The sequence below is a fragment of the Desmodus rotundus genome, chromosome 6 (assembly GCF_022682495.2).
Source record: "Desmodus rotundus isolate HL8 chromosome 6, HLdesRot8A.1, whole genome shotgun sequence".
Taxonomy (NCBI): Eukaryota; Metazoa; Chordata; class Mammalia; order Chiroptera; family Phyllostomidae; genus Desmodus; species Desmodus rotundus.
The window spans coordinates 83,130,544-83,153,333 of NC_071392.1; the positions used below are offsets into that span (position 1 = coordinate 83,130,544).

At 36.6% G+C, this 22,790-nt stretch overlaps 1 protein-coding gene and 1 non-coding gene across 9 annotated transcripts in view; one reads left to right on the forward strand and one right to left on the reverse strand.

Moving 5' to 3' along the window:
- Nucleotides 1-22,790, forward strand: part of LUC7L2 (LUC7 like 2, pre-mRNA splicing factor) — a 66,136-nt gene that overhangs the window by 22,680 nt on the left and 20,666 nt on the right. For all 8 annotated transcript variants that reach the window (XM_024555030.3, XM_024555029.3, XM_045191128.2 and 5 more), the window contains 3 exons: nt 12,023-12,121; nt 16,805-16,915; nt 19,834-19,977. In XM_024555030.3, coding sequence (XP_024410798.1) covers nt 12,023-12,121; nt 16,805-16,915; nt 19,834-19,977 — 354 coding nt within the window. The remainder of the gene's footprint in view (nt 1-12,022; nt 12,122-16,804; nt 16,916-19,833; nt 19,978-22,790) is intronic.
- On the reverse strand, nt 12,845-12,946 carry LOC112299956 (U6 spliceosomal RNA). The gene has a single exon (XR_002974333.1). It is a non-coding gene; the product is annotated as a U6 spliceosomal RNA (small nuclear RNA).

The following is a 22,790-nucleotide window of genomic DNA, read 5'->3' on the forward strand; positions in this document are numbered from 1 at the left end:
TCCTCAGAAATGGTTGGTTTTGAGCTATTTTTTAAAAAAGGATTTTATTTATCTTTTACCAGAGGGGAAGGGAGAGAGAAAGAGAGGGAGAGAAATATCGATGTGCAAGAGCTACGTCCATCAGTTGCCTGTCGCGTGTCCCTAACAGGGGACCTGGCCTGCAACCCAGGCATGTGCCCGGACTTGGAATCCAACTGGTGACCTTTGGGTTCGCAGGTCGGCACTCAGTCCACTGAGCCACACCAGCCAGGTTGTTGTGGGCTCTCTTTTCACAAGTGTTTTTAGCATTAGCCCAGAATGCTGGCAGTTTTAAGATTTATATCACAGCCAATTTGTAGGGTTTCTCCACTAGCAAAATGCCAGTTAACACAGGTTTTATAAGATTTGGGTTTTGAAGTATATTATGTTCTTTTAATTAAGCAGATTTACATTTTATTTTTCTCAGTCTATTTCAAAAATAAGTATTTCTTTAACAAGTATTTCTGGAGACTGCCTAAAACCAAATCACATTTGGGGCCTAGGAAATCAGAGGCACATTAAAGGTTTCCTAGTGAATAATTAAAACTACTGTTAAACTTGAAAAACCAAGTCCTGAATGTAATTTGCAGCATTCTTGGCAAATTGGTACATTAATGCCCTGAACTATTCAATTTGGGGTACAGTGCACTTGTGAAATAACCTTTTTCTGTTGTTCTAAGTAGTCTATTTTTTAAAAAAAGATTTTATTTATTTGTTGTTAGAGGGGAAAGGAGGGAGAAAGAGAGGGAGAGAAACATCGATGTGCTTTATTTAATCAGTTGTCTCTCACATGCCCCCAACTGGGGACCTGGCTGGCAACCCAGGCATGTGCCCAGAGCAGGAATGGAACTGGTGACCTTTTGGTTTGTGGGACAACACCCAATTCACTGAGTCATACCAGTCAGGGTGGTGATTATTTTTTTAAAAGTGACCCAGAGACCATATATTCTAGAATCTTGTATGTCTCTAGTTGAGGTTGGCCAGCATCTATAAATAAAAGTAGAATTATATGATGAACTTCATGTACCAACACACCAACTTCAGTAAATATTTTACACATAGCTACCTCATTTCATTTATAATCATTTAATGTCCTTTTCATCCTTTTGTTAGGTTTTAGAAACAAATCTTAAACCTTGGACCTATTATTTCGGATGATGCTTCAAATAATACAAAGCAAAGACCAGTTGCTCCCAAGCAAATAGAATGAGCTCTGGAAGTCATTGATGAAGCTTAGTTAATAACATACTGCATTTTCACATTTGTTTTTATGATTCTCAGTAAGTGCTTATTATCTGAGAACCAGGAATCATCCTCTTAGTATTCCCTGAGCTCTTCAGATGTTTTTTCAGAGATATGTACGTTTTGTAAACTGCATTTTAACAAGTCTGAGGTAACTAGTGTGTTCTCTGAGGCTATTCATTGAAAAAGGGAGGGTGGAGTTAAACATGCATCATATGGAGGATGACAATGACCAGAGAAAAGCAAACACATGGTAATAAATGAACACTTGAAAAAAATTTTTTTATTGTACAGGTGATTGACCACAGACATCAAGGAAAATCACAGATTCTCTATAACTGGAAATAAGAGTTCTGCCCTGATGTGCAAATGGAAAGACCAAATGACCTCATACAGTCCTCTCTAGTTTGATGATTCTTACTCATTAAGGGATCTTTTAAAAGCATTTGGTGGTTTACTTTGACCTCTGTAGAAAAATACATCCTGAATATATATCATCCCATAGACTTTTCTAGGTCTCTAGGATGAAAACTATATATATATATATATATATATATATATATGTATTTGGATAATATAATTTGTAAATTTTCCAAATTTAGATTAGTTTTTATCTTTCTCCTTTATGGTATTTAGTTTAACAATACTCGTAGTTAGTGATATTTAAGTATACTGGAATCACTCATATTTTGCCGTGCATAATGTGTTTCTGTGCATATGCACACCCACGTGTGTGCATTATATGTAGGATTATTATACCCATAGTATGTAATTATTATACATTGGCAAAATACAGTAAGCAGAGGAAGAAATAGAAAAGGGGGAACGAGATATGTTAGTTTAATGAGGGTTGAATGGAGAAAGTAAGGAGAATTCACAATAAAAATTAACAAAAAATTGCCCTTCAAGAAATGATTTAGCCCTGGCAAGGTAGCTCAGTTGGTTAGAGTGTTGTTCTGGTATGCCAAGGTTGCACATTCAATCCCCAGTCAGAGCCAATACAAAAATCAACCAAGGAATGCATAAATGAGTGGAACAACAAATCGAGGTCTCTCGCTCTGTCTCTCAAATCAATCATTACAATTTTTTTTTTTTTCATCTCTCTGGGAGTGATGCTGATTGCTGCCATCAGCATGCATGCTTTCATTCATTCACTGAAATACTTCTTGAGGACCTGTGTGCCATCTGCTATGCTGGGGATACAGAAATGGACACACATTTCTGCTTTATTGGTGGGAGATATGTGACCAAGTGTGAAAGGAAATAATATGATTTTAGTTATGACAAAAAGGCACAGCTGGGTAATTTATATAGTCTGGGGCAGTGGGCAAGCAGCTGCTTTGGCACGGTGGTTGAAGAACATTTTGATGAAATAATATTTACAGAGATTTAAATGTTAAGAAAAGAAGCCAGTCATTCCTGAGTGGGAATGAGCTACCATATGTTGCTTCCACACAGAATGGTGGTTTCCTATTGTATATATGATCAAAAAATCTAAAATCCTTGATCTACCAGTCTACCTCTCCCTTGAGTGAATAAATGAGTGTGGTCCTCTCTTTCAACCAGACTGATTTATTCCTTGTTGTTTCACTACTTCCCTTTCCAGCATGCTTCTCATTTTTGCCTGTCATTTTACCTCTGCCCCCTTTCTCCTCTACAGATTTAAATTCTGCTTGGCTTACTACACATAATTGTCTGAGCCTATAGCAGTTTAGCCTCTGAATCCCAGTGTAGCACCTGCTCTTCATACTAGTGAATAGGCATTTGTTACTTTATCTTGTTTATGTGTTTCCCCACCTCCCCCCCTTACTCCCCTACCTCCACCCCTCAGTTAGATGGTATGATCTTAGTGGGGCGAGGCCTTTTATTTTAATATTATGTAGATATCTTTGCATGTCTAGGGTTTGAAATAAATAACAAAGTAGTTCCTGCCATATTATTTTTTTCTATTTTGTTAGTTAATTTTGTTCACTAGATTCCACATATAAGTGAAATCATACGGTACTTGTCTTTCTCTGACTTACTTCACTTAGCATAATAATCTCCAGGTACATCCATGCTGTCACAAAAGGTAAGATTTCCTTATTTTTTATGGCCGAGTAGTATTCCATTATATAAATGTACCACAGCGTTTCTGTCCACATGTCTACTGATGGACACTTGGGCTGCTTCCAGATCTTGGCTATTGTAAATAATGCTGCAATGAACATAGGGGTGTGTATATTCTTTCAAAGTAGTGTTTTCTGATTTCTTGAGATATATTCTAAGAAGTGGCATCACTAGATCAAAAGGCACATCCATTTTTAATTTTTTGAGGAAACTCCATACTGTTTTCCACAGTAGCTGCACAAGTCTGCCTTTCACCAGTGCACAAGGGTTCCTGCTGTATTTAAAATATATGTACATATATTTTAAAGGAGGTTTCTTTTTCTTTTTAAGATTTTATTTATTTATTTTTAGAGAGGGGGGAAGGAAGGAGAAAGAGAAGGAAAGAAACATCAGTCTAAGAGAGATATATCAATGGGTTGCCTCTTACACAGCCCCAACTGGGGACCTGGCCCACTACCCAGGCCTGCACCGTCCGGGAATTAAACCAGCTACTGTTTGGTTCGCAGGCTGACACTCAATCCACTGAGCCACACCAATCAGGGCTATATTTAAAAAGTATTGATAAAATGTAGAACAACTTTATTTTTCTTTAACCACCCAGGGAAAAATGAAGATGGGGTTGGAACGTACTCCTGGGAATGGGGAGTTAAAACTTTGGGAAATGGGAGAAAAGCAAGAACTATTCTCTGCATGCACAGTCTGCCCCAGTCCTCTTCACCCATCATTTAATTTTTATTTTAAGACAATAGTGACATAACTAAAACTTATATCCAGGTTTTGTTATTTCAAGGCTTTTTTCATACTGTAGTAGGCTTTCTCTAGTACTAGGTTTTGAAGTGGGCATTGAATCTGGATGGAAGAGAGATTTTATAAATAGGAGGAAGGAAGAAAGTGAAAGTTCAAGAAGTGGAGATGAGAGTGTAGAGAGGAATTGTGATTTAGAGAACAGCATTGGCATTGGAATGGTTTATGGATGTGTTTAGATGCTGGGGCAGGTGTTTGTATTTCCTGTCCTCCCGTTAATGCTGTCGTGGTTTTTCCACTTCCCCCCCAGCTGGTGTGTATTCCTTTTAGTACTTTACCAATATTACTATCTATTTTTATATTTCTTGCTCTTCATGCTGTACCTAGATTATTAATTGTCATATTTTGATGTCTTTCACCTTTTTCTTTTACTTGAGGTTCTTAAAATAATGAAAAAAAATGTTATAAAAAGACAAATGGGAAGAATTGTTATTTTAAACAACTAAGGAGTATAAATAAATAAATGGAAGAATTAAAGCCAGGTTAGATGAAAAGAGAACTATTGCTCTGATGAAGGTGGTTTAAAAAAATGTTAAATAAAATTACCAGGGAGCATGGGGTTTGTTCTAAAATCTTAAGAACGATGAAAGTTATTATTTACATTATTAAGATATTTCATAGAAATTTATAGAAATTTCATTCTTTACCTTTTCCCTCATTACCATATCTTGCCATGTGTAATGCGCACTTTTTTGCTCAAATTTTTGAGGGAAAAATATGGATGCACATTATACATGGGTTAGTGCTAACTCACATTATACGTGGGAATTAGCACTAAAGCATGGGTATGCATTACGCACAGGAGCACATTATAAACGGTGAAATATGGTCAATTTTTCTTTGATGGTGCCCTATGATCTTGCAGGTGATGGTGTCTTTTAGAAGTAATCTTCAGTATCTCCTTTATCAATTAATAAATTGACCCATGGAGATCAGAGTTGGGGGCTACTATGTGATTTGTTAATGAGGGTCTCCTAGAAATATACTTGAGCTGTAACTCCAAGGAGGAATATGTAAAATCAAATTCAACATGTTCAAAACAAAACATTTTACTTCACAGGCCAAATCTCCCATTTGATTTAATCACTAAGCTCTCTTAGTGGCATCGTTGTTTGCTTGTGTTTGAAATACTTGAAGCCTTGATAAAGACTCTTGACCTTTCCTTCCACACTTAATTTCCATTTCGTTAAAACCTGTTGAGTGAGAGTCATTGTGTTGTTGAAAGAGTGTTGAGCTGTGTGAAAGACTGGGTACAAGTTCTCTGCTCTCACACTAATGTGGGACCTTGTGACTTCTCCAGACTTGATTGCTGTGTTTGTATGAAGGTGCTGATGGAATTCATGATTTTAGAGGTCCTTCCCATCCGTAAAATGCTTTTAGCATTCTCTTTTACCTCCATCACCTTCTCTTTCTTTTTCTATTTGACCCGCGTGACTTTATTTCTGGTTTGTTATAATAACCTCTCCTCCCCTTGCTCTCTTTCTTCTTGTCAGTCCATCCAGTAGTGTGGTGTTAATGCTTCCAAAACATAGATTTTATCATGTCATAAAATTTATGTCATTTTTGTTGAAGTAGGCAGGCATTCTGCGCATGTTGACTCAAATTCCAAGTCTTCCACAATCTAGTCGGAGTCCGTAATGTTATCCATACAGACTCTGAAGTACTTGAGAAAAGAGATGTTCAGAGAGATTGTGTTTCGGAGTTAAATTGATAATAAGAAGTAAAGCTTCATTTCCCTCTGACTTACTTCATTTAGCGTAATACTCCGTGTTGCAAATGGCAGTATTTCATGTTTTATGACGGAGTAGTACAGTATTTCATTGTATTTATGTACCACATCTTTTTTTAAGATACATACTTATTTATTTATATTGTGCGGTTACAGTTCCCATTTTCCCCCCACTACTCTCCCCCACCCTACCCACCCCCACCTATATTTATTCAGTCTTTTTTATTCAGTCATCCATTGAAGGACACTTAGGTTGTTTCCATGACTTGGCCACCGTGAATAATGCTGCAGTGAACATAGGAATACATATATATTTATAAATCAGTGTTTTGAAAATTGTCAGGTGGATACCCAGAAGAGGTATTGTTGGGTCATAAGTAGTTCTGTTCTTAATTTTTTCGGGCACTTCCATAATGTTTTTCATAGTGGCTACACCAATTTACATTCCCACCAGCAGTGTACGAGGGTTCCCTTATTTTTCACATCCTCTCCAACACTACTTCTAGACTTAATAATAGCCATTCTGACAGGCATTAGGTAATGTCTCAGTGTGGTTTGGCTTTGCATTTCCCCTATAATTAGTTATGTTGAGTATCTTTTCCTATATCTGTTGAGCATTTCTGAGCCTTTGGAAAAATTATCTATTCAGGTAATTTTTTACCTCTGCCCATTTTTTAATCAAAATGTTTGTTTATTGTTGTTGAGTTGTATGAGTTCTTTATATATTTTGGATACTAGCTCCACATCGGACATATCATTTCCAAGTATCTTCTCCCATTTGGTTGGTTGCCTTTTTATTTTGCTGATGGTTTCTTTTTCTGTGTACAAGCTCTTTGGTTTGATGTAGTCCCATGCATTTATTTTTTATTTTTTTGAAGTGAAATAAGTCAGATGGAAAAGGATAAAAGAAACAAATGAACAAACAAAAAAACCCTCATAGATAGAGACAACAGAATGACAGTTGCCAGAGGGGAGGGGGTGGGGAGGACAAAGTGGGGGTCTAATACAAGGTGACCGAAGGAGACTAGACTTTGAGTGGTGAGCACACAATAGAGTGTCCAGATGTATCTAAAGTTGTCACCTGCTATTTATATAATGTTATTAACCAGTGTTACCCTAATTTAATATGTAAAAGACTAGAGGTAAAGGGAGGTCTTCTGAGTTGGTCAGCTCACAGTCTGTTTATTAGTCAGTATAGTCTTCAAGGATAAGAGGATAAGGCATAAAACATGAGTATTTCCCATTAACATAGCCCCCTTTCTGGGCTTAAACTTGGTCTGTTCCACTCTTGTGTGCAATTACAGGTGTGCGTTGTGTGTTTAAACAAATGGCATTACATTGTTTGAACTTTCCCATTTGTCTTAGAGAATTTCTGTATTGTTGGTCTATTTTTTAAAATGCCTGCATAATATTTCATAATATGGCTGTTTTCCTAAATTATTTATCCAATGACTATCAATATGTCATTTTTTTGTGTTTGTTGTACAGTGTGGCAGTGAAATCCTTCTGTGTACATTTGTAACTGAATTAGATGTGATGTCTTTTTAATTGATAATATAAATTCCTTGATATAGGACTTATATTCTCATATTGTTTTATAATTCCCTTTCGGGTTTAGCTTATAAAACTGAGCAAATGTACTAACATGAAACCAGAATATTTGCAAATTGTTGGAGCTGTTACTATGTCTAGTTTCTATCACTGGTACATTCATTGACTTTACTGCCATTAGTTTACACCTGGCAGTACACTCAAACATGCAAGTCAACCTTTTGATTCGCTCTGCTGAAATGTTATTTGTTGATTTTGATGTATGATTTTCACATGCCTCTGTTCCTGTTACTTCGGTATTTTCCTCCAAAATCAAGTGGCTTTATTACCTTTCTGATTGTAAGAATAATCCATGCTCGGTGCATTTAATTTAACCAATATCAAAAAGTTCATACAAACCAACATCACAGCAATGTCTGTATCTGAATTTACAAAAAAGGCATTTTGCCCTGGCTGGGTGGTTTAGTTGGTTGGAGCATTGTCCTGTACACCAAAGGCCTGCAGGTTTGATTCCCCATCAGGGCACATACCTAGGTTGTGGGTTCAGTCCCCATTTGGGGCAAGTACTAGAGGCAGCTGATTTATGTGTCTCTCTCACATCTCTCTCTCCCTCTCCCCCCACCCCTTCCATCCCCACTTTCTCACCCTCCCTATTCCTCCCTCCCTCCCTGTGTTTCTCCCTTCATTATTCCCTCCATTTCCCTCTCTCTAAAATCAATGAACATACTTTCTGGTGAGCATTTTTTTAAGGCATTTTTATTATGTCTGTCTTTGCCATTTTTTCTCCACTTACCATCAAGAACATCTTTCTAATGGCTCTGTAATGTCATATGGCTGTTTTATAATTCAGTTAGTCAAACTCCTGTTGCTAGACTCTTAAAATGTTTGTAATTTTTTAGATCAAAATCACCATTGTTAAATTTTACTATTATCTGTATTTCGTTGTTTTCCTCACATTCTTAACAGTACAGTTTCTTAGTCAAATTTTCAAGTTCACTTAGTGATCATGGGTTGTCCAAAGCCTGTTCTTTTATGCAGGATAGAAAAAGAAGACAAATAAACCATTTTTCTCAGGAAGCTTAGAGGTCATTTGGGGAGATAGCATTCACTTTTGGAATTTCAAAAAAATAATTAAGAAGCACTCAACAATCAACTTTGTTAAATAGTAAACCACTGTAAAATGGTTTACATTTGGAAGTTATCAATATCAGGTGTAACTATTTGGTCAAGGCTCAAGGAAATGGATGTAGGATGGAGAAGACGAAGTATAGAATTAAATTTATCCAATTAAAAACAGTCAGACCTTGCTTCTTGGGCAGCTTAGTTCGCAAACAGTTCTGTTCTCAACCCGACAACCCTTTCATGCTGGTACCTGTATTTCTAAAGGGAAGAAAGTGATTCGGTTTATCAAAAACAGTCTCTGGAATAAAGTAAGTTTGAGAACCGAGGTTCCACTGTAAGCACTCTTTCCCATTTACAGTCTAAACATTTGAATGTCTGTTAATTAAAATATCAATAAAAACTTACAGAAAAACAATTATAAAATAAATTTGTTAAATTTAAAAATAAAAAACTCTTCATGTGGCTTTTATCACAAAGTCATTTTAAGTGAAAATAACTAACCATTTTGTTTGATTAGTTAGAAGCTCACTCATTTCAAAAGAGAAGCTGCAGCGGCAAACACCTGTGCACTTAGTGTTCACAGTGCTGCTACACACCAGGAAGTCGGGTGGCTTCTAATACGGTGACTGTGGTCTCAGAGACTATTAACATAGGCATACTCTCCCTTTACACACCTGTACCGTGAATGATAGGTAATTGTTGGCTTTTATCTGGGCTTGCTTGCTTGTTTTTCATTTTAAATACTCCTGTGCATGCCACAATGCCACAGTAGATGCTTAGTTGCCATGGAATGGGCAGGGTAAAGTAAGTATTAGCTAGGCCCTTTCTTCTAGGGCTTTGGCCCCAAAACCCATGGTAAGCCAGGCTAGACCATAAAGTCACAGGTACTCATGGCCCAGAATAGTGAAGAGCCCAAGAAGTCTACTTCCTGGAGGAGAGGAACACTTAGGAAACTAGAGAGGAGTAGCTGGAAACACGTAAGAAGGAAAGTAGTCCATTTGTCCTGGGGTGCATTCTGACTACCCTTGCATGTTAAGCCCAGGGCTAAATGTTCATCTCTGCCCTCTTTCCCCAGATTGGTTCATTCAACAAATTTTAAATATTCCTATATACTAGGCACAGGTATATAGTAGATAAAACAGAAAAAAAATTCTTGTTCTTGTGGAGCTCACATTCTAGTGAGCTAATAATCTTTCCCCCTTCTATATAAATCTCTACCCTCCCAAGGCATACATTCCCTTTAACTCTACTCCTCCTACCGAAACTTTACCCATACTGCAGTGGTATAATCTTGTGCTTTTTTGGTGTTCATTTTGTTCTTGACCAACATAGCTGCTTTTCTTCCTTTGGTTGGTTGTGTGATGTAACTTTAAAGAGAGCATGGGTAGAAACCTAGAATTCCTGCCAAAGGGTAGTATGCGTAGGCAACAGATTTTTAGATTATACCCATTGAAGCAAGATATGTATGTTACTTTGAAGTTTTTGATGAAAACAGATTGGAAATACAGTTAATCAGAGAATAAAGGCAAGGGAGATCTGTGTGCAGAACTCTTTTAGATGTTGGAGGGGTGATTGTTATCTAAAAATCTTAAAAGATAAGTTAGCAGTGAAATAATTGGAGTTAGCATGATACAATGGAAGAGGTATTTGTTAGATTGGAAATCAGTCTACCAGCTTGTCTAATAAGTACACAGTACATTAAAAAGCCCTGGGAACCTTTTATAATTCAGTCTTTGGGGATGGTAGGGCTTGGGCCTTCTTTCAAAAGCTTTCATCAGTATTACTTAAAAGATCCCTGGATCCAGGTTGAGAATCACTGTAGTGGATCAAAGGTATTTCCAACTGTGACATCTTAACTTTTTATCAAATAAGTATCATCTCCCAAGAACAACTACAGCTTTGGAAATGCTACATACAAATGCTTAGGGAGTTTTTGGAATGATTAATGTTAAGATATAAATTAAGAAACCACTTGGTTATTGTAGCAAAGACATAACAACAGTCTTTTGCAATTAACTTTTTTCATTTCCAGTGTTATTTTCCTGCATTTTTAAAAGAATATTAACGTTTTTTCCTATAGCCTTTTCTCAGTAAATGTTGCTTAATAAGAAGCTTTGAATTTCCACAAGTCTATAGAAAGTTTCAGTTGCTGTTTCTTGTTACTGGAAAACTCCTTGATTTGTTAACTCACAGACTAAAGAATGGGAGTAAGCCATGCGGCCCAGAAAAACACCGCATGCTGAGCAACACAGTGATACTTCAGAGCCGTTGCTGTGATGAGCTTCTTTAATAGTGGTGAATATCCTTATAATTTCCCAAAGGATGATTTTTGAGGACATTGTTTACTTATGTTTTCCCTTTTGTTCTTTTATGTAATCAAGAACTGAGATAATACAGTTTTACAGAGACAGTTTTTTTTAGGTAGTCATGAAACCTCAGAGTTGGAAGGATAAAAGCTGCTTGATGGTTGGATTCTTTCCTCAATATCCTGGAAAAATGGTTGTCTAAGTTGCGTTTGAATCTCTTATTTATCTGGTAATCAGTAACTCCAGAGGAAGCTTATTCCATCTTCAGAAAGCTCTGCTCATTCATTAGAAAGTATTTTCTTACATTGAGGGAGTTAAAGTCTGACTCTGTGGAGTTCCTTGGAGCCATATAATCCAACTCTATTGCATACTGAAACATTTTTCACATCTTGGTTCTTCTCCAGCTAATTATTTCTGTTTTCTGGCTTTTTGGTATAGCTTGGTTTTGAGACGGTTTGTCTAATTTATTTATGTCCCTTTTGAAATGTATTAGGACACAGAATGCGTCTTTTGGAGGAGAAAGGGTTTGCTTTTAAAACCAGCCTTTCAGTAAGATTTGTCACTTTGCTCATACCATATCTTAAAGTTAATTTACGTCAGTCATGGTGCACTGTAAGCCTTACTCTTGATGAGTAAATTTTTTAATTTGTCTAATTTTTTGCTCATGCTTACTTATAAATTTGTCATCTTAGATACAACTAAAGGACTTCATATTTCATTTAAATTTTATCTGGTCTATCAGTCTTTGTGAATCTTAAATCCAGTGAATTCACTATCCTTTTTAATGTGAGCGAGTGCACAGAATTGGGGATCATATCCTTTGTTATATACATATCCATGTTCTTGCTAAGAGCTTTTTTCCCAGCTTTGTTCAGATTCTGATAGGCTTTTCCTTGTCTGTCTATTCTTAAGTACAAAAGTGGTCACTGTTACCATCTGTTGGTGGGTAGAATTGTCACCTTTTGATCTGGCACCAAATTTTAATACTTGCCTATGGAATTTTGTAATTTGAAAGTCCATAAACAAAGAAGCATCTGTATGACTTAATATATATTCCGGAGAATACTGTGGATATCAGTGAATTTTTGAAAAATGTGATTTCTGTTTAAATAATACGTGCCCTTTCTTTTTTCCCTCTTAGAGAATGGATCTTGGAGAATGTCTGAAAGTCCATGACCTGGCTTTACGAGCGGATTATGAAATTGCATCCAAAGAACAAGATTTTTTCTTTGAACTTGATGTATGTGATTTTGCTTTAATGGGTAAACAGTAAAACATTTTGAACGTGTATTAATTTTTCTTAATAGGAAAAGGCTCTTAGCAAAATATTTTTGTGGTTTTATGAATGGCAATACTAAGTTAAGAAACACCATGTACTTCCTGACTAACAACATTTTTAAAGAGTTTATTTATTTACTTTTAGAGAGAGGGGAAGGGAGGGAGAGAGACACATCAATTGGTTGTCTCTCACACGCCCCAGCTGGGGACCTGGTCTGCATCCCAGGCATGCACTCTGACTAGGAATTTAACTGTCAACTTTTTTATTCACAGGCTGGTGCTCAATCCACTGAGCCACATCAGCCATGGCCTAACATAATTTTTAGAAAGTATAAGGTGAAACTGGGTATTTTAAGAAAATAGTAAAAGTAATTCAATTTATATATTTGTAGTCTTTTGAAAATTAAGCATATTCTTCCCAATAAAGTAGTGGTGATTGAGGAAGTATCCATTCAAGTAAATATAGACAACTGATTTCTAGTGCATCTAAGGCTTTTTAATAATTTACTGAATTTTTACATTTATATTTTTGTATCTGTAAATGTACAGAGAGAGGGAGGATATTAAGGACAATTTTTTATGTAAAACTTACGGAAGAAATATTAGAGGAGATACCATTTAGGTATCTGAGGGGCTCAAAATCTGAATATATTGGGTTTTTTTTTTTAAATCTTTTTCTTTTTTTAAAAATACGGAATGTTTCACAAATTTTGGGTGTAGTTCCTGTGCAGGGGCCATGCTAATCTTCTCAGTATTGTTCCAGTATAAGTGCTGCCAAAGGGAGCACTATTGGGTTTTTTTTTCCTACAAACATGAAAATTGTATAAAAAATAGGGAAACTTTTTTTGTATTCACATAAAATATTACCAATCAGCATTACGTAAAATATACTGGTGAGCATAAATCTTGTGATACTTTTCATCAGTGAGGTGATAGGTGCTTTATTTGGTTTGAGAGATAAAGCAGTAAGTCAGCCTCCTCATCTACTTCTCTGAATTTCCAAGAATTTCTGTTAATGGAAATGAGAACCATCTATGAAAACTTGATATAGACTTCTGGCCAAGATGGAGGCATAGGTAGATACACCTTGCCTCCTTACACAACCAAAAGAAGGACAAAAAGAAATTTAAAAACAAAGAACACCCAGAACTGCCAGAAAATCGAACTGTATAGAAGTCCCAACAACCAAGGAGTTAAAGAAGCAACATTCATTCAGACTGGTAGGAGGGGCAGAGACAGGTAGCCAGGGCAGTGGCTGGCAGAGCAGGCAGTCCCGCACTTTGCATGCAGATAAACCAAGAGGAACAACTGGGGCGTGAGACAGACTGCACAACCCAGGGTTCCAGCATAGGAGATAAAGCCTCAAAACCTCTGGCTGTAAAATCTGTAGTGGTTGTGGTGGGCGGGAATTACTCCCAGTCTTACAGGAGAGTCCATGGAGAGACCCACAGTGTCCTAGAATGTACACAAACCCACCCACCTGGGAATCAGCACCAGAAAGACCCAGTTTGCCTGTGGGTAGTGAGGGAACTGACTGAAAGCCAGCTGAGGCCTGAGCAAGCCAGCACTGTTCCCTCTCGGACCCCTCCCCCACATACAGCATCACAATGCAGCCAAGTGGGTTGCCCCACCCTGGTAAACACTTAAGGTTCTGCTCCTCACTATATAACAGGCATGCTGAGACAAAAAATGGCCCAAATGAAAGAACACATCAAAGCTTCAGAAAAAATACAACTAAGCGACGAAGAGATAGCCAACCTATCAGATGCAGAGTTCAAAACACTGGTAATCAGGATGCTCACAGATATGGTTGAGTATGGTCACAAAAATAGAGGAAAAAGTAAAGGCTATGAAAAGTGAAATAAAGGAAAATGTACAGGGAACCAATAGTGATGGGAAGGAAACCAGGACTCGAAATCAACAGTTTGGAGCAGAAGGAAGAAATAAACATTCAACCAGAACAGAATGAAGAAACAAGAATTTGTAAAAATAAGGAGAGGTTTGGGAACCTCTGGGACTACTTTAAACATTCCAACATTCCAAATCATAGGGGTGCCAGAAGGAGAAGAGGAAGAGCAAGAAATTGAAAACTAACTTGAACAAGTAATAAAGGAGAACTTCCCCAATCTGGCAAAAGAAATAGACTTCCAGGAAGTCCAGAAGCTCAGAGAGTCCAAAAGAAGTTGGACCCAAGGAAGCACACACCAAGGCACATCATAATTACATTACCCCAGATTAAAGATAAGAGAGAATCATAAAAGCAGCAAGAGAAAAGGAGAGAATTAACTACAAAGGAGTTCCCATAAGACTGTTAGCTGATCTCTCAAAAGAAACCTTGCAGGCAAGAAGGGGCTGGAAAGAAGTATTCAAAATCGTGAAAGGCAAAGGACTTACATCCAGGAATACTAGGCTTAACACAAAATTTGATGCAGATTCGTTTCTCTACTTGCTTGCTCACTCATTTTGAATGAGAAGGCCACACATTACACATGCTTAATTAATGCATCTACTGCCCCCACTGACTAGTACAGTGAAGTTGTCAGTGTTCGCTCCAGCTCATTCTAGTACCCCCTCTCCACCCCCGCCCAACAGCCAGGTTACATCAGTGTCGCAAAAACCACTCTCATACTAACAATTGCTGGACATTTTCAGGACAGATCTCATATGAGATTATCTATTTACCGTATTGCCATGTAGTGTGTTGTCAAGGTTTCCTTGCAACTTTGGTAGATGAAATGTGGAGTATAACTGTAGTTTTAATTTATGTTTCTCTTATGAGTGAGTTTGAATATATTTCATATATATATTTCCTTTTCAGTGAACTTTTTGTTGTATAGTTATATTTTGGCTATTTGTTAATCTTAGGTTTTAACATTTTTCTAGTTGATTTGTACTGACTTTTTACATACTGAAAATTAGTCCCTTCCCTCAAGTACTGTTTTGCAGTTTTTTTCCTTTTTTTCTTTTGATGGTTATGGGCCTTGTAAAATATTTTTATTGTTGTCTGATTTGTTAATCTTTTAAAAATCTTTATTGGGTAATTCAAAAGGCCTTCCCTATTCTGAGGTGATGAATTCTCTCCCATGGTTTTTTCTGGTTTGGGGTTTTTTGTTTTTGTTTTTTTTTTAGATTTTACTTATTTATTTCTAGGGAGAGGGCAAGGGAGGGAAAAAGAGTGGGAGAGAAACATTAATGTGTGGTTGCCTCTCACGTGGCCCCCACTGGGGTCCTGGCCCACAACCCAGGCATGTACCCTGACTGGGAATTGAACCGATGACCTTTTGGTTCACAGCCAGTGCTCAATCCACTGAGTTACACCAGGTACGGCTTTTCTGGTATTTTTATGGCTTTATTTTATTCACTTAAATCTTTGCCCCAACTTGAATTTATTCTGGCTTTCTTTTCCAGATAGCTGCTTATGTGACCCAGTACTATTTATTAATTATATTAATTAGTCCACCTTTTCTCTCTCAGTGACTTGAGATGTCACTTTTCTCTTCCCGTGAGGAAATTTTAATAGATCTCTGTTGTAATTTAAGAATAAAATTTTAAATTAGAATACCTTAAGTAGCTTTTTTTTTTTTAATCATCCCAGAAAAAACCTTTAGGTGAGCTTGCATGCTTTTTACTTTCAAGAAATTCTTGGGTGAACTAACCGTTTTTAGAATTCAATATGTGCTGAGTAAATTCATATTTTTAATTATAACCCTTATGTTTTAAATTAGCTGTATTTTTGTACAGTAAGGTGAAAGTCCAAATTGCTTAACTTGGGGTTGAATCTTGTTTACTTTTAAATGAACTATTATTTAATAATAGACATATTAGTATATGCCTGACAAATGTAGTTTATATTAATATTGAAGATTTTTGCAATACAACATGGATAAAATTCTCAAGTTTTCCTGTAACATTCTCATTTTCGATAATTTGAAAAACTATTACATATCCATATATTCAGAAATAATTGTTAACTTTTTTTTGCTTTAGTTTACAAACTGGGATCTCACTGCATATAACATTTTGTAACATTATAAGTGAATTATGAACATTTCCTTATGTCCTAAAGTGTTCTATTCAAAACTTTTTTAATGGCTTAAGATCAAAATTTTTACGTATCTGCATGTTAAAGATATTGACAACTTTTCACCATTAAAAACAACACTATGAAAAATATATTTGAATATTTATTTTTCCATATATCTGATTACTTTCTTAAGACATTTCTGAAAGTAAAATTGCTAAGATGGGGGACGTTTTTAAGACATTTGATACCGGGGTGGGGTGGAGGGATGGGGAGAAAAGGCATACAACTGTAATTGAATAACAATAAAAATTAAAAAAATAATAATAAAACTGATTAAATTTTTAAAACAAAACAAAAAAAGACATTTGATACCAATTACTATATTGCCTTTTTATAAAGGCTGCACTAGTTTTGTGCTTCCTTCAGCAAGTATTATTGCCATTTACTCTTTCCCAGTTTGACAGATGATGAATAGTATTTTTGAGTCATAATTGTACCTCTTTTTGTTATATTTTTACTTCCACAGTAGCATTTTTAAAAAGTGTAATTTTTGAGTAAAGATATTTCTGAAGAAACTTGATTTTTTTCTGGCAGTAATGGTCTTTTAATTAAACTTTGTAGGCTATGGATCATCTGCAGTCATTCATTGCAGATTGTGATCGAAGAACAGAAGTGGCTAAGAAAAGATTAGCAGAAACTCAAGAAGAGATTAGTGCTGAAGTGGCAGCAAAGGTAAGAATTTCAGTCTTTCCAGTAATACAAAACATAGTTTCAACCGGTAATTTTTTATTTTGAAGAATTACATTACAGAAGCTGCAGAGACATGCAAGGAGTTCTATGTACCCTTCCTCTTGCTTCCCCTTATGTTAACATACCTTACACAACTATAGTACAGTGTCAGAGTCAAGAAATTAATACTGCTCCAATCCTTGCATTTTATCAGATTTCGCAAGCTATGCATGCACTTGGGAGGGAGTTGTGTAGCTCTATTCAACTTTATTGTATGTGTGACTTTGGTAACTACTACCATAATTACATTAACTGTAGCATCATCACAGGATTCCTTCATGTAATGACTTCATAGCCACACACCCTCCTTCCCCCTAGTCCCTGTCTATTCTCCATCTTTATAATTATTTCACCTAATATTACATAAATGGAAACATGCAGTTTGTACCCTTTTAAGATGGGCTGTTTTTGCTCAGCAGAACTTGGGATTCATACAAGATGGTGTATCAGTAGTTCATTCCTTTTGATTTCTGAGAAGTATTCTGTGATATGGATATACTGCAGTTTAATCATTCCCATATTGAAGGGGGGGCGTTTGAATTTTTAGTTCCCTGGCTAATACCAGTAAGCTGCAGTAAACATTCATGTACAGGTTTTTGTGTGGACAGAAGTTTTCATTTCTCTGGGCTAAAGAGTGCAATTGACAGGTTATATGGTACGGGCATTTTTAGTTTGGAAAGCAAGTGCCAAACTTTTTTCTTAAGTGGCTGTACCATTTTGCATTCCTACCAGCAGTGTGTTAATAATTCCCTTTCCCTACAGTTGTGCAGCATGTGATGCTGTCACTTTTATTTTTGTTCTTTCTGAGAGGTGTGTTGTGATGTCTCGATTTGGTTTCAATTTGCATTTTCCTAATGACTTTGAACATTTTTTCCACGTGCTTATATGCCGTCTGTATATCCTCTTCAGGAAATGTCTGTCTTTTGCCCATTTTCCAAATGGAATGTTCATTTTTTAACTGTTGAGTTTTGTCTATTTTATTCACTACTTTAAAAAAATGTTCTGTTGTGAACTTACACACCAAAAGTAGAGAGAAGAATACAGTGAATCCCAGTGAATGCAAAGCTGTCAGCTTTCTGTGGTTTCATTATTTAACATAGTCTGGTACATGTTATGAAAATGCAAAATGGAATCCGAGTTACCCAGATAGAGTTCAAATAATAGCATTAACTGTTGTGCTTAGATATGTATGCACAAAGGAAAATGAATGCCCTTATTCAAGAAGAGGGTTACTTTCAACCAGCTTTTTCTGACACGTTCTCTGAAGATGGGGACTGTAAAGATGGGCATCCTAAAGTACAAGGTATCTACTGTCTCGTGGTTGACAGGGATCCACAAGTGCTGGCTAGACCCCAAGCGATATTGGTTATCCATCACTACAAAAATGCTGTTTAACAAACTACTGAAAACTCAGTGACTGAAAACAGTAAGTATTTTTTTAGCTCATGAGTCTACAGTCAGTGATTTAGGCTGAACTTGACTGGGCAGTTACTGCATGGGCTTACTCCCACATCTTCCAGCCAGCTGGAGTCTACTGAACCAAGTTCTCACAGAAAGAGCAGAGGTGCAAAAGCGTCAAGCCCAGTGAAATAAGTGCTTTTCAAACCATCTGTTGTAGGTAATGAGAGTAGAGTTGGGAATTTCTTTGAGGAGAGAATGTCTTGGATTGAAGGAAATTTGAGAAGTAAAGATTATTAGCACACTAGTTTGTTGGGATTGGATATCCATGTCAAATTAGAACCGTCTTGGCTAATATATTTGGTCACACAGGATAAATACTCATTTGTGTCCAAAATAAAGACTCTATATATGTATCAAGAGCCATGAAAAGAAATGAATAGATTCCCAGGATTATGGAGGTGCTAATGATGATGAGGAGGAGGAAGCGTATCGAATTCTAAGGCAAGAATTAATCTCAGTGGAAAGACACGGTCTAAGGCCGAAGCGGTGCCGTGCTGATGCGCTAAGTCAGTAATGTGCTGCGCAGTGTGTGCACAAGGCACGTTTTCTCATTTCTCACAGCTTTGTGAGACAGATGCTAATGTGAACTGCTCGGATGAGGAAACAGATTCAGGTGAGGTAGTAATATGGCCCAAATTGCACACCTGGGAACTAATTGGCCATAAGCCAGATCTTTTTGACTCTAAAGCCTTACCTTGGCTTGAAAGAATATTCACCAGTTTATTTCTTTAACTCATAGTTGAGCTTATGCTGTTTGGCACTGGAAGTACAAAAATGGAAAAAATATGAATAGCTATCTGTAAAGCGGTGTGATATATATAAAAATTGTCATAATAGACATAGATAACATGGAAGAGGGTATGGCTTCCTGCTTCTTTTTTTAAGTGAAGGTGAGATGTGATTGATCAAGAACACTTCACAGAATAGACTCAAGTTGGATCTTGATGAATGAATAGATATTCACTAGGCAGGCAAGGGAGGTAAGGGGAGACATCTCAGGAGGGGGGAACAGTATGTGCAAAGTCACAGAGACAAAAAGCAACATGGCAAGTTTGGGAAACTATAGATTTTGTTATTAACTGGGGAAACAGCAAGCGATGGTTTAGAAAGGTGAAGATTATAGAAGAAAAAGTATTTTATACTTGGAATACATTGCCAAAGCAGAGGTTGGAAAGTAATAGTTATATAGAGATCAGATGTATTTCTGACCTCACCAAAATGAAAGCAGGTTGAAAACATCCTAATGGCTCATGGATTCATTTATGATATGCTCAGAAAGCATTATTTATACTCATATTGCCTTAGAAAACTTATGTCTTTTCTGAGCATTTCTGAAATCTTCTGAACTTTGATAATTTCTCTGCTTTTTACTCATGATTTTCTTTTCTGTTTCTTTCTAGGCAGAACGTGTTCATGAGTTAAATGAAGAAATTGGTAAATTGTTGGCCAAGGTGGAACAGCTTGGAGCTGAAGGGAATGTGGAAGAATCCCAGAAAGTAATGGACGAAGTAGAGAAAGCACGGGCAAAGAAAAGAGAAGCAGAGGTAACAAAATTCTTAATGTTGGTATGCAGAGCCTTAGTATCTGTACTTACAGAACATATATTTGAGGGGGAATGTTGAAAAGTTATTACTAGTAAGAGGAAATTAAACCAATTTAAAAATATTTAATTAGTTCATGTCATACTAGTGGGCTATGTATCAAAGTTAGTGGTTTTTGGAATTTAGATCCATTGATATGATGAAATTTATAACTGGTAAATAAGGTTAACTAAACTAGCTAGTCACATACAACTGATGCATATGCACACAGCCACTGCATGTACCTGGTCACCGTGATACCCTGTCCCCCATTCTACTCCCTTGCAACTATAGCACCCTCCGTTCTCCTCCTACCTTAGGACAATCTGCTAGCACCTTGAGAGCCTCCTCTCATCTTCCTGCACAGCACAGGTTAAAATCTGACATCCTGCAGATAAAGCTCTGTTTTGTTTGGCTCAAAATTCTATTTTGACGTTTAAAAAATTGAATACCTACATATGGGATTGTATTCTCCACGTTTGCAGTAGTCTTTATTGCTTCTAGCTGCCTTCCAGCTGGGGTTAATTTGTTATTATAGCCTCAAGACAGAAGCTTAGGTCATTGAATTTAGACCATTTAATGCTGTAAGTTTTCTTCTAAGCACAACTATAGTTGCATCTCACAGATTTTCATGTTGTGTTTTCATTTTAATTCAGTTCAAAATACTGCATATTTGCTAGTACCCCTTGTGATTTCTTTTTTGACCCTATGGGTTTTCTAGGAATGTATTCAATTTTTAAATACTTGGTGATTTTCCCAGTTTTTTGTTTGTTTGTTTTTGTTTTGTTACTGATTTTAATTTAATTCTGTTATGGTTAGAGAACATAAGTGTGATTTCTTTTCTCTAAAATATATGTCATCTTCATTATGTCAAAACTTGTTTTGTAGTCCTGTATGTGGCCAGTCTGATGAATTTTTTAAAAATTTATTTTAGGGAGAGAAACATTGATTTGTTGTTCCACTTATTTATGCACTCATTGGTTGATTCTTATATGTAAGCTGACCAGGGATCGAACCCACACCTTGGGGTATCAGAACCACGCCCTAACCAACTGATCTACCCAGTCAGGTCTATGGTGAATGTTTTATCTGCACTTCAAAAGAATTATGTTCTGCCTTGCTATAAATGTGTATGATGCCAGTTGAGTCAACATAGTTGATTTGTTCAAGTTTACTATATCCTATTGATTTTCTGTCTACTTGTTCTGTTTACTGAGAGGAGTGTTGAAGTCTCCCAGCTGTAATTGTTGATTTGTCCATGTATGCTTTCCATTTTGTCATTTTTTTGTTTCATGTATTTTGAAGCTGATGCTAGGTTAATATATATTTAGGACTGTTACATCTTTTTGAGTCATTGAACCGTTTATATTGTTGAGATGTTCTTTCATATCCCTGGTAATATCCCTTGTTCTGAAATCTTCATTCTCCTATAGTAATAAAGCCTCTCTAGCTTTCTCAGTTAAAGTTGTATACTGTAAATCCTAGAGAAACTCCTAGGGGGAAAAAAGAGGTGTAACTCATAGGGGAAATAAAATGGAATCCTAAAAAATACTTAGTCAAAAAGAAGGCAGGAGAAAGGCACAAACAGATCAGAGATATAGAAAATAAATACAAGGATGGTAAATTCAAACCCAGTGAACATATAACTACATTAAATGTAAATGGTCCAAACATTCCACTTAAAAGGCAGAGATTGTGAGACTGAATTTTTTTAAAAAGCAGGATTTAGTTGTATGCTAGCTACAAGAAATACACTTTAAATATAAAGACACAGATTAAAGGTAATAGGATGGAAAAAGGTACACCAGGTAGCCATTCTTGATAATTTTAATGTCTTAATATTTAGGGGTTTTAAAATGTAATTTATCAATCCAGGCATGAAACATTATGAGTTTTAGAATGCAAAGTATTTTATAGCTAGTTTATTTCCCCAAAAGAGTCCCAGGTAATGAAGCCAGTGAGCATTATTACTTTGCTTCACATACAGTTACTTAACAATGGGGATGCTTTCTGAGAAATTTTCTGTTAGGCGGTTCATTGTTGTGTCAATATCATAGAGGGCACTGACACAAACCTAGGGTACACACCTAAGCTTTACGGTATAGCCTGTTGCTCTGTAAAGAAGGAAAAATAGTTTTTCCTCTACCCTGCTGGGTCCTGGGCTGAGACATCCCTGTAATAAAAGACAGATCAACCAGAGAAAATCAAAGGTTTAGTAACATGTATCCCTCCTGTATATGAGGGAGAGACCCAGGAAAACTGAGTAACTCAAAATGGCTGATGCTGCTGCCTTAGGTACCATCTTCAGCTGAAAACAAAAGGAGATGTTGGGGTTAGCGGGGTCAGTTATGGGAGGTTTCCTGGAAAAGCACAGTAAAACCAGGGCAAGGCTGTCATGCAGATTGAAGTCCTCTTTTGCATTGAGTTCTAGATAAAAGATCAGTAAGGTCATTCCCTTCTTCCTGGTATCTGCATACCCTTGTAAGTGGAGAGTTCCCTTACAAATAGCTCTTTTACAGAGGATAACTTCTAATTGGTTTTTAGAACTTCTCCCATGTCTGCACTTTCTCAAAGTTAGCCAACCTAAAATAATCCTTATGCCAAATACACATATATTGGTGTGACAGAGTCTATTCCCCTACATCTCCTAGACTACAAACCTGTACAGCATGTTACTGTACTGAGTACTGTAAACAGGGGTAAGCGTTTATGTAATGTGTTAGGATGCTGTAGACATTTTTTAGTTCCATTATAAGCTTATGGGACCACCATTGTAT